At 55.5% G+C, this 11986-nt stretch overlaps 1 protein-coding gene across 2 annotated transcripts in view; it reads left to right on the top strand.

The window, feature by feature from the left end:
- Window positions 1-1508: 1508 nt before the first annotated feature.
- PPP5C (protein phosphatase 5, catalytic subunit) overlaps window positions 1509-11986 on the top strand; it is a 29615-nt gene continuing 19137 nt past the window's right edge. For both annotated transcript variants that reach the window (XM_006868252.1, XM_006868251.1), the window contains exons 1-2: window positions 1509-1726; window positions 9651-9892. In XM_006868252.1, the coding sequence (XP_006868314.1) occupies window positions 1606-1726; window positions 9651-9892 (363 nt within the window). In that variant the 5' untranslated portion in view covers window positions 1509-1605. The remainder of the gene's footprint in view (window positions 1727-9650; window positions 9893-11986) is intronic.

Raw genomic sequence — 11986 nt, 5'->3', positions numbered from 1 at the left:
TAGGGTTCCCAAGAGGTGGCTGGTGAGCTCGTACTGCCGACCTTGTGGTTCAAACCCACTTTGCAGTCTAGCACATTAACCCATTGTAAAATGTAGTCACCTCCTGGGATGCTGTTGGCTGGCTGCGCTTATGGGAGGGGTGGAGCCAGGCTGGCAGGATAGGAAAGTTTGGGGTAGGGCAACTTGTGCTTCCCGGAATGGAATCAGAGCTGAGCCTTAAAGAAATGTCATTACTAATGTTTGGCTTGGGTAATGGCTGGAGTCTTGGAGGACGGACTGTTGTTAAATCAATTCCATCTCAGAGCAATTCTGTATAGGGCTTCCAAAGAGCAGCTGGTGGATTTGAACTGCTGGCCTTGTGGTTAGTAGTCCAGTGCTTATCTTACAGCACCACACCAGGACTCCATGGAGGGTGGGAGTGAGATGAGGAGATGAGAAGTGGAGATATTAGGTTCTTGGGCTGTGAACCACAAGGTCAGAGATTCAAAGCCACCAGCTGCTCCTCAGGAGAAAGATGTCAGTCTGCTTCCATAAAGATTTATCTTGTAAACCCTATGGGGCCAAGCGCGGTGGTTCATACAATAAGCACTGGACTGCGAACCATAAGGTCTGCAATTCAAGACCCCCCAGCTGCCCCGAGAGAAAGATGAGGCTTTCTGCTCCCGCGAAGACTTAAAGCCTACAGGGACTCCACAGCACTTAATAACAAAACCTCTGGGCAGTTGCTGGACTCTGTCCTACAAAGTCTCTATGAGTCGCAATGAACTAGATGGCAGTGGGGTGGTGTAGGTTTTCCCCCATGGAAGACTGCTAGTGGGTGAGATCTTGTGACATGCCACATGGAGGGTACACTGGAGGAGGGAGGCTCCACACGCAGGCGGGCAGAAACTGTGATCTTGGGAGATGATGCAAAGACAAACAAGAATGAACAAGATTTGGAAAGCTGAATACGTACTGGTCAGAGAAGGAAGATGGGGCAACAAACAAACTTCGAGACTTGTTCAGGATTTGGGGTTCTAGGGCACCCTTAGTTAACTTAGAAACACTGACTCTTCGAGGTTGAAACTTGACTTTGAGAAACCTTAGTTTTCACAGAGGGGTAATTGAGGACCTAGTGGGAGGGATTTATTTAAGATTACACAGGTAATTGGTAATAGGGCAGAGGTCCAGCTCCGACTTCTCCTTGGACACTATCGAACATTGCTGTCACACCCGCCAAAGGAATTTGCAACCCACCCACAAACCCAAAGGGATTCGGTGAAATCCCCCTTTAAGACACCCCTCAACTCCACCCCGCCTCCGAAGAACTTTTCCGGTCTTGGAAGGTAGTAGCTGCGGGGACGTGGCCACGGAGGCCCTTTCTTCCCGCCCGCCTCATTCGCGTTGGTGCATTGTAGCGAGGGGGCCGTCTGGGGAACCCTCTGGTCACCTTGTCCTCCGCGCGCTTACGGCGAGAGGCCCTTGCGCAGGCGCGCAGAATGCTCCTTCGGGGCCCGCGCTTTACGACACTTGTGCGGCAGCGGCGGTGGCAATTCGGCGCTCCTTCGCGACGGTTCGACCGGGTGCCGCTGGCTGCCGTTGCCAGGGTGGGGGTCGCTTTGCGGCATGGCGATGGCGGAGGGCGAGAGGACTGAGTGTGCTGAGCCCCCCCGGGACGAGCCCCCAGCTGATGGCGCTCTGAAGCGGGCAGAGGAGCTCAAGACACAGGCTAACGACTACTTCAAAGGTGCGCCTGGCCTGGAGGGGGCGAGTGAGGTTGGAGAGCGGCCCAGGCCGAGGGGTGCCGGGGGCCCTCGCGGAACCATGGCAACGCGGAGCGGCAGCCTCGGCGCGGGGAAGGCTCTACCAAGTGGTCAGGCGTGGGGAGACCCAGGGTGGGCGCTACCAAGGGGACGACATAGGGAACCTCTGAGAGAAGGGGAGAGTACCAAGAAGTGACGTACGGAGCGGGTGCTACGAAGTGAGGAGACTGAAAAGGGTGCGACCGAGGTGGAGCGGGGAGGGGGACGGGGAGGAGGGTGCTCCCAAATGGTGAGCTCTAGAGAGATGTCACTCTGTGTTGAGACCTGGAGAGGGCGCTACCAAGTAGTGACAAGTGGCGGGGGAGTGAGGGCACCACCACGGAGGGAGTCCTGGGGTGGGCGCCACCAAGTGGGAGTTGGAGGGATACCGTCCCCGTAGATTAGGGAGGTGGGGGAGTGGGGAAATGGTTATTATATGCCGGACAGAGAAGTAGATGTGGGGTGTCCTGGGGAAAAGGAGGTATCAGGGGACCTGGGAGTACACATGGGGTATGACTTAGCATCTTAGGAAAGAGATGTGGGGACACCCAGTCATTCCTTAACTCAACAGTTCTTTATTGAGCACCTGCTATGTGCCAAGGATTGTGCCAGACTCAGGATATAGCAGCAAATGAGACCGAAGAATCCTTGTTCTCTTTCAAGTTGGAATTTTTCAGGAGATCACAACATCCAGTCAACACAAGCAAACCAAACAACACACAAGTTGTGGTGAACACCTTGGAAAGAAAACTAACAGGGTGCTGAAGTAGAAAATAAAGTCTGGGGGCTGATTTAGGTAGGGAGACCAGGGAAGACCTCATCGAGGAGGTGGCAGTGAAGTTGAAATTCAGAGCAGAATTGAGTGTGTTCCAGGTGGATTGGAGCAGCATGTGCAAAGGCCCTGGAGTGATCAAGGATGGGCTGTTGGCTGGGTGGATACTGGTGTGGCTGGAGCTTTAACAAGTTAGGGGGAGAGCTACTACAAGATGAAATTAACACAAGGATCAGAACATTCAGGGTCGTGTAAGTCACTGCAGAGACTAGGTGGGATGCCACTCAGCTACCCAAGAGGAGATGTTGAGGATGTAAATGGCCTGGACAGGAATTTGGGTGTGAGCCATCCATGGTTGGAACCGGCCACACTGGAGATGAATGGGCGCTAGGATGGCACCGTGATGGTGTAAGAGAGCAGGAGCAGCCAGTGAGGTGGAAGGAAACCAGGAGAGAGAGAGGTAAGGTAGCTCAAATGCTGAAAGAGGAGAGTGCTTCGAGGAGGAGTAGCAGCAGGTGCCCTCAGTCAAAGGCCGCAAAGCAAGGACTGAGCATTGACTATTGAATTTGGGTCCACAGACACCAGCAGTGACATTGGGAGCAGTTTCTGGAGCGTGGGGGAACTGCGACTGTTGACAAGTGTTTTGCACTTGTCAGAGCACAGACAAGGAGGGTAGCAGGAAGGAAAAGTAGTGTCAAAGGAGGCTTTTTTTTTTTTAAAGGACTAGCTAGTAACCAGTTGCCATCAAGTCAGTCCCAACTCAGCGATCCCATGTGTGTCCAGGTACAACTGGGCTCCCCAGGATTTTTAATGGCTGACTTTACAGAAGCGGATTGCCAGGCCTCTCTTCTGAGGCACCTCTGGGTGGCCTCAGACATCTAACCTTTTGGTTAGCAATTGATTGTGTTAACCACTTATGCCACCCAGGAACTCCTGGGAGAGACTTAAGAGTATGATCTAGTGGGGCAAATTGGTACTGCAGGAGAGGAGGAAGACATGCGGCATTGGAGCCCTGGAGAAGTTGGCAGGTGGGGGCCGGGGGTAGTGGGTAGAGAATGGATGTAGAGCTTCGTTGGGAATAATAAATGGATTCCAAATTTGCAAAAGTTTGGACTTTGGTCTGACTGGAACGGTGAGTGGGAGGCAAGGCCTGGTGAGCAGTGAGACCAGAGGCAGAGCTTTGGCTCCAGGTCGATGTCGTCTGAGGGCAGTGGGGAGCTAGGGAAAGATCCCCCAGCTAGTGCACAGAGTGGGCACAAGGGTGAGAACCAGCACCAGCAGGCCAGAGCGGGACTAGTGGATCAGTGAGAGGTGGGGATGCTGCTACCAAGATGGAAGTGTTTCAGAGAAGAAAGGGGAGGGGTACTCCAGGTGGAAGAAACTGGGTGGCTGAGGATCACGGCTAGGGGTCTGGAGGGTAGGAGGTGGGAGTCAGTTATAATGAGATTGCAGGGAGGAGGCTGAGAACCTTGAGGAGCTAAAGGCAGGTGTCTGAGCAGAGAAGGCCCAGGGTCATGTTTGTGCTTTAGCCCCTTACTGCTGCCATGTGTGTGGGGAGTGGGGGAGCAGGACTGGAGGCTGGGAGACCTGGGAGGGGCAGGACTGAGAACTGGGGAGGCCTGATCTGGGCACAGCTGTGGATTTGAACTGTCCGGGCTCTGAGCTGGCAGGATGTGGTGACTGCTGGGCTTTGGTAGTTGAGGCTTAGGAGGTGACCAGGACCAGCGAGGCCCAGTCTCTAGCTGAGATTAGTGAAGAATTCTGGGCAGCAGTACACCTTCAGGAGGGACACCAGGTCTTCCAGCATCTGGAGCGGGCCCTTCATAGCCAGAGGTGCCTGGCTTTGAGCTGGCATGGATGAGGATGCCTGACCCCTTGGTGGCTGGCACGTAGCAGCAGGCTCAGGGCCTCTGGGGCTGTGGGAATAACCATAAAAAGAGTCATTACAGCTCACCTTAATTGAGCCCCTGCATCCACCAGGACCAGGTGTACCGCTTTGTGTAATCGGCCCCCAGGCGCTGGGAGGGGCCGGAGCAGCCCGCTTGCTTTTATGGAGGAAGCTGAGGCGGAGAGAAGTGAAACTGCTTGCTCAAGGTTAGCGTGTGTGAGCTGCAGGCCCCGGATATCCCCCTTCCTCACCACGTGCTCACCTCTAAGGTTCTTACCCAGAGCCATCCTGTCTCAGGGATGCAGAGGACCCTTGCCCCAGGCTGGGTCCCCGTTGTGAGCTCAAGGGTCCCCTCTCTGAGTCCATTCCAGAAGCCTTGGCAGGGGGCAGAACCTGTGACCCGACTCAGGTGCCTGTGATACCTCTCTTCCCTTTCCCCTGGGCCTCTGCCCCTATCTGTAACTTGGGGACAATATATGCTGTGCTTGGCCTCTTACTAGGCCTTCCCCCGCCCCCCAGGCTAAGAGTGTGTGGAGAGGAAGTACACTTCTTGGAGAAGAGCCCTGGCTGCCTGGGTTCAAATCCTGTTTCATCCTCTTAGTCAGTGTGTGCCCCCTGGGCAACTGACTTCACCTTTGTGCCTTGGTTTGTTTGTAATCTCAAGATGAGAAGGGTCCCGAGAATCCCGCGTGTCCGGATATTGTGGGCAGGCATCCCTCACGTTATGTGTACGACATCAGATCCTTACTGTATCTTTAAGAATTTGTAGATAAGTTGGAACAGGTGCCTATGATTCTAATTTGTTGTTGTTGCTAAGTACCATTGAGTCAGTTCTGACTCTTAGTGACCCTGTATAGGGTTTTTAAGGAGCGGCTGGTGACTTTGAATCACTGACCAGGTGGTTCAAACTGACCTTGCGGTCCGGTGCTTTATCCCACAGCACCACACCAGGACTCTTAAGAGTCTAATTTGGTGGTGGTGGTGGTGTGCCGTGGAGTTGGTTCCTACTCATAGCGACCCTATATAGGGATTCTGAGGCTGTAAGTCTTTGCAGGAGCAGAAAGCCTCATCTTTCTCCCATGGAACCGCTGGTAGTTTCTACCTGCTGGCCTTGAGGTTAGCAGCCCGATTCATAATTACTAGGCTATTGTTGTTGTTAAGTGCCATCGAGTCGATTCTGACCCATAGTGACCCTGTATAGGGTTTCCAAGGAGTAGCGGCTCCTTGAACTGCCGACCTTGCAGTTCAAACAGCTTTGAACTCATTAACCCACAGCGCCACACCAGGACTCCGAGCGAATCACCAGGCTACTAGATCCTATTTTAATGAAAAGAACTCTTGGTGGCGCTGTGAGTTAGGTGTTGAACTACTGACCTCAAGGTCAGCAGTTCAAAACCACCAGCCACTGTGCAGGAGAAAGAGGAGGCTGCTGCCCCTATAAAGATTTAGTCTTGAAGACCTTACAAAGCAGGCCTCCTCTGCCCTATAGGGTTACTATGAAACGGAACCGACTTGATGACAGTAGGTTTTGGGGTTTTAGTGCAAGAAGGCGCTATGGTGGCTCAGTAGGTTAAGCATCGGGCTACTAACTGGAAGATCAGCAGTTCAAACCCACCAGCGACAGCACTTTGAAGCCTTTTCCAGGATTCAAAAGCCACACGTGCAGCAAGTGAAGGTGATTGTGGGTGATGAAGAATCTGTTGCCAATAAGGGATTGGTTTGTTTCCAGGTGAGGGCGAATTTCTATAAATAAAAAGGAGCTCTGGTAGCGTAGTGATTACAAATCGGGCTGTGGCTGTGAACCGTAAGGTCAGCAGTTCAAAACTACCAGCTGCTCCACGGGAGAAAGATGAGGCTTTCTGCTTCTGTAATGATTTACAGCCTCGGAAACCCTGTTCAGGGTCACTGTGAATCGGAACCCACTCCATGGCACTTAACAACAACAATAATGATAAAGGGCAAGTAGGAATTGTCTGTAAGTTGGGCATTTGTAACCTGAGGACTGCCTGTATTTCTCCTGGGGTGGAGGTACATGATCCAAGGCCCTCTAGTGCCCCTCCCTTGCCTTCTTCCTCTCATTTGATTGCCTGTTCCCTCAGCTTGTAAGTGTTTGCTGATTACATCCTGTGTTGAAGACACTTTTCCTGGGCCCCTCTCCTCAAAAGGAGAGGCGGCAGGGCCCACTGTGGTTCCGTTCTTCAGAGGGGGCAGCCTGCCGAAGTCTCCTCAACAGAGCTGGGTGGGGTGTCAGGCTCCCTGCCTTACGCCAAAAGGCCACTCAAGTAATAGCTGGCCCATCCAGCGCACTCACCAGTCAGGCTCTGAAATATAGCCGAGAAGCCGAAGGCGTCCTTGAAGGTGCCGGCATTCCTGGGGGGTGGGGGGGAGAAGGGATAAGAAGGGGGCTCCCACCTTTGCCTGTGTCTGGGAAATTCCAGACCCTGCCCTCTTGGGGCTCACAGTGCTGAGGGTGGTTGCATACCCATTCCTTCCCCGGGACAGCCCAGAGCAGGCAGAGCTAGGATGGGACAGTCCAGAGGGGCACCTCACCCAGCAACCTGAAGGTCAGGGGAGGCTTCCCGGAGGAGGGGGCATCTGAGCCATTTGAAGGATTGCCAGAGGTTAGTCGGGCAGAGAGGATTGCTGTTACGTTGTCCTGGCTTCGTCCCAGGGTCTGGCTGTGCTCCCTTCTCTAGTGTACCCCTCCCATCTGTCTCTTCATTCACGAAACTCAGGACTTGCTTCACCTGGCTGACACCCCCACCCCCGCCCCATCCTGGAGGTCTCAACTCTGGTGATCCCTCTGGGCTGTCTGTCCTGTAGACTCTGGGTCGTTACTTCCAGGGACACAGCTGACCCCACTGCTGGACTGGGAGCCCTGGGAGGGCAGAGACGGCACCTGGCTCTCGTAAGTGAAGTGTCTGCTGAGAGTGCCGAGCAGCCAGGGGGCTTGGAACCTGGGATGGGTGCAGTTAGATCTCTGCTGCCAACTCCTCCAGGCCCCCTCTCAGCTTCTTCTCAAACCTGCCGCCCACCAACCCTACCCTCTGATCCTTGGAGACTTGGTTCTGGCCAGCCTTTGATGATGGGCCCTATTCCTTGCCTCCCTCCACTCCTCCGCCCCCGCCAGGTCTGGGACCACCACTGTGTCTACATTGGGCCCTGAGTCAGGGCCAGAGAGTGGGCGCATGATGAGTGAGCGAGTAGACAGGAGATGGAGGAGAGGAGGCCTCCTGACCCCGGTCCGTCGGTCGGTCGGTTGGGAGGCTGTGCAGGTGAGTGGTTGTAGATGAAGAATGAATGCCGTGCACGAAGCTGAGGCAGGGACTCAGGGAGACGGGTTTACAGCACTATCTGCACTCTGGGGGCTCACAGTGCAGATGAGGAGATTGGCCGTTCTAACACCCGAAAACCCGGAGTGGATGGGGCTGACCACGGGGAGAGTCTGGAGGGTCCATGGGGGACTTCTTCAAGGAGGGGATCGAATCCAGGTGGAACCAGGCTAACAGAGAGAAGGGGAAAGGCCGGCAGCTCCAGGGTGCCAGGGCGGGGCCTGTGTGTGCACCTGAGGCTGGACTGTCCAGGCTGGCTGGGGGAGCCTGAGGTGAAGTTGGAGAAAACCAGTCTGCTCTACTCAAGGGGGAGAGGAGGCCTTCTGAAGGAAGGGGTGTTTGCTGGCTGGCTCCACAGTGCCCAGGAAACCTGCCTTCCTCCTGGGATTCCCAGAGGTAAAGAGAGCGCCCACGCGCCCCCCAGTCACAGTGCCCTGCTCGGCTGCTGCAGCGTCTCCTTACTCATATTGCTGAGTGCAGGCTGCCAACAGGTGTGAGACACTCTCTGATCCTGACCCCTGGATGTGGCCTGAGTGGGGCTCTGGGGCAACAGTTGGGGCAGAAACCCCCCTCCCGACCCCGCTGAGCCCCTGACCTCACTCAGGCTTCTAGGGAGACAGATTATAAACAAACACAAAAAAGCAGGTTTCTGCGGTGATGATAAGTGCTGGGGAGAACGATTTAATGGGGTCAAGGGTGGGAGTGTACATTTCAAGCAGCATGATAGGAGCAGGACTCTGACATGCAAGTCCAGGGAGGGCTGGTCATTTCCCAAGGACACAAGCTAATGAGGGGCAGAGCCAGGGATAGAGCCCGGGCCACTACCCCTATCTCGGGTCTGCATCTGTGCAGAATCCCTGCCTGCCACCTGCTGTGTGTCCCCCAAGTCCAGGTGTTCCCTCTCTGAGCCCCAGGCCCCCATGTGGAGAATGGACTAACGCAGCTTCTCCCCAGGTTCGGTGAAAGGACTCATGGGCTGAGAACCCCTCATGGTACCTGGTACGATACCACAGTTCTGTGATCCAAACCAGTTTCTGGGGCTGCCCAAGCTTTGGTGCCCCTGCCTGTCAAGTGGTCGCATGGGAGGGGCCCATGCCTGAGAGACCTGGGAGGCCTGTGATAATGTGTGATTCTTGCGGTCAGGATGTGAAGTTCAAGGCACAGTGTCACTCTTTTCAAATGAAACCTGACCGTTTCCCCTCGGCCGGACATCACTGCCATCACTCAAACCCTCTGCACTTAGCCACCCATGTCCAGGGCCCCTGGGAACTGCCCGGCCAGTCTGTCTGCCCTCATCTTCCACCCGCCCCAGCCACACCAGGCTGACATTGAGCACCTGCCTGTCCTGTTCTCTCTCTAGTCAGGAATGCTTTGTTTCCCGTCTCTGTACCACTTCTTTCGGCTGTCTGCCAATGTTGCACCTTCTCCTTCCTCTTGGCCCTGCCCTTGGACTTGTTGGCTTGTTTGGGGAGCTGGATCGTCAGGGGACTCAGGAGCTCCTGACACAAATGTGCCTGGTTCACCTCTCAGTTCTGCCCACATGACCTCTTGGGGTGCAGGGAGGACTTGGGGAGACCTTCCTGAAGTCCTGAAAGGAGCTCTGCCCAACTCAGGGGTGGGGTGCTTACTGGAGGTTATAAATGGCGGTGGTGGGCATGGGGGCTGGTTCTGGGGCCTAGGATTTGTGACCAGGCCTGAGCTAGGATGGGGCAGCTGGGATGGGGAAGAGGGACAGCCTGAGGAGTCATTTCTGAGCTCAGCTGTGGCCCTCAGTTTTCCCATCTGTGTAGACGGGTGTCTGGGTCAGCGCCCGGCCAGGGCCTGTCCTTACTAGGAGATGACTGCCCTTTTTCATGTTGCCTCTTCCTCCTCTCCAGCCAAGGACTACGAGAACGCCATCAAGTTCTACAGCCAGGCCATTGAATTGAACCCCAACAATGCCATCTACTACGGCAACCGCAGCCTGGCCTACCTGCGTACCGAGTGCTATGGCTACGCGCTGGCCGACGCCACACGCGCCATTGAGCTCGACAAGAAGTACATCAAGGGCTACTACCGCCGGGCCGCCAGCAACATGGCACTGGGCAAGTTCCGGGCTGCCCTGCGCGACTACGAGACGGTAAGCTGGGGTGCCCAGGCTGGGCAGGCGAGGGAGGAAGGACAGAGTGAGGAGGCCCTGTGTGTGTCCACTCACTGCTCCTCCAACCGATGCCCTTGACCACCGTTTCCTGCTGTGTGACCCTGGACACACTGCCCAGCCTCTCTGTGCCTCCTGTCATGCAGGCAGCAGTAGGAGCTGCCTCTCAGGTAGCAGGTGAATGAGCTTCTGTGTTTCCAGCGCTCAGAACAGCATCAGGGGAGCAGATGTGCAGGGCCCTCCTGGCGGGGCTTACAGCTCGGTGGCCTTGAGGCAGTGGGGTTGGAATCAGATACAGCCTTCTGCTGTGGAAGACGGCACACAGGGGGCATGGTTGTGTGGCCAGCAAGGCGGGGTCTCTGAGCGCAGCTGGGTCTACCTGGCCGCCGGGCAGCTTCTGATGACAGTGCTTACAGTGTGCCATGCCAGGCCTGTTTTCAGCCCTCCGTGGGGACTGGCTGGCTGCGTTGTTGAAGTGATACTGAAGCTAGCAGAGCCCCGTGAGGTGGGTGGTTACTACCCTATGAGATGGTTTATCACATACTCCTCTCCCCAGTGTACACGTGTGCAAACGAAGGCACAGGGAGGGGACACACCCAGCTGCTACCTGGCAGAGCTGGGATTTGAGTGTAGGCAGCCTGCCCGGAAGCTGCTGTTTCCCCCACTTAGCAGGGGTACAGGACGAGTGCCCCATCAGTTTGCTGAATTTTTTTTCTGCCCTCACTGCTCAGAGCCTCCCTCCCTCTCTCGTCCATCCCTTTCATTCCTGGGGAGCTCTGAGCAGTCCCCATGGTATCTGTGGGGATGGGGGAATCTTATTGCAGGCCAGTGTCCAGCTGGATGGAGATGTCGAGGGCAGTTTTGAGAACAAAGGGCAAGCTGGAAGGGAGGTGCGGGTGACCTCTGCAAGGGCTGGGAGGGGAGCAGAGTTAAGTCCTTAGAAGCCTGGGTTCTACAACCTAGCCCCTTCCACACTGGCCCTTGGCTGCCTCCTGGGTCATCTCTGGGGCTCCTCCAGTGACGTGTGAGTGTAGGTCACAGAGGCTGGAGGGCTCAGGAGAGAAGGTAATGTGTAACCTCACAGGCCAGCTCTGGGCTGAACGGGGCCAGAGCTGAGTGGGAGGGAAATGGGGGGCAGGAGGCAGAGGAGCCCCAGGATGGGAGGCTTCTCAGCAGGACTGGAAGCAAAGTTGCCTCAGATAAGCAGCTGGGGTTCTTTTCACAGCCCTGGGCCTGATCCTGGGGCCTCGTAAGGTATGGTCTGAGGCTGCTGGTCTATCACAGCCAGCTTGAGGATGCGTTGGGGTGCTCCTCAGCTCTTTGCCAGGTAGACCTGCCCCCCTAATCCCCCCCACCTGTTTCCCTGTGAGCGTCCTCCCAGGGGCATCAGGGAGCCTCCATGTAAGCCTGTAGTCCTCACCTGGTTCTGTCCAGCCCACAGCCCAGCCTGACCACCATCAGCAGCCACCAGATGTCTGTCTGTCTGCCTATCTGCATCACCAACCCTTCTCCACTCTGACATGTTTTGGGCCAGGACAAAGGGCTGGTCCTTAGGTGGCCCCCTGCCTCCACACACCTGGGCATCTACACCAGGTTTAGAGGCCGGCTTATGAGAAAAGCTGAAACTTCATGGAGGACACATCCGGGCCCTGTCCCATGTGACCAGGAGTGCGCAGAGCTAAGAGCCCAGGCTCAGGTGTAGGGTTCCTCCGATGGGCCTGGATGTCTTCATGGTGTTCGCTGTGTATCCAGCTCTGCTGTGAGCTCGTCACACTCACTAGCAGACCTCAGAGATGCTGGGGGTTTGCTTCCAGACCACTGCTGTGAAGCGAGTTGTGTGCATTTTCTGCTTTCCCAGCACTTAGAGTAGCTGTTTCCACAATGCCGTCCCCTGTTCGGGTGCAGTAGCATTGTGGAACAAGTCTGATGTTGGAGAATGACTGAAGTGTTACAGTGCCATGGAATGAGCCTGTGCTGTTGGGGAAATGGTGCCAATGGACTTGGTGGATGCAGGGTTGCCACAAACCTGCAATTTGTGGGAAATGCATCATCGGCAAAGTGCAAGAAAGCGAGGGG

This window comes from Chrysochloris asiatica, unplaced genomic scaffold, assembly GCF_000296735.1.
Source record: "Chrysochloris asiatica unplaced genomic scaffold, ChrAsi1.0 scaffold00116, whole genome shotgun sequence".
Classification (NCBI taxonomy): domain Eukaryota; kingdom Metazoa; phylum Chordata; class Mammalia; order Afrosoricida; family Chrysochloridae; genus Chrysochloris; species Chrysochloris asiatica.
This window is presented reverse-complemented; position numbering and strand designations above follow the sequence as displayed.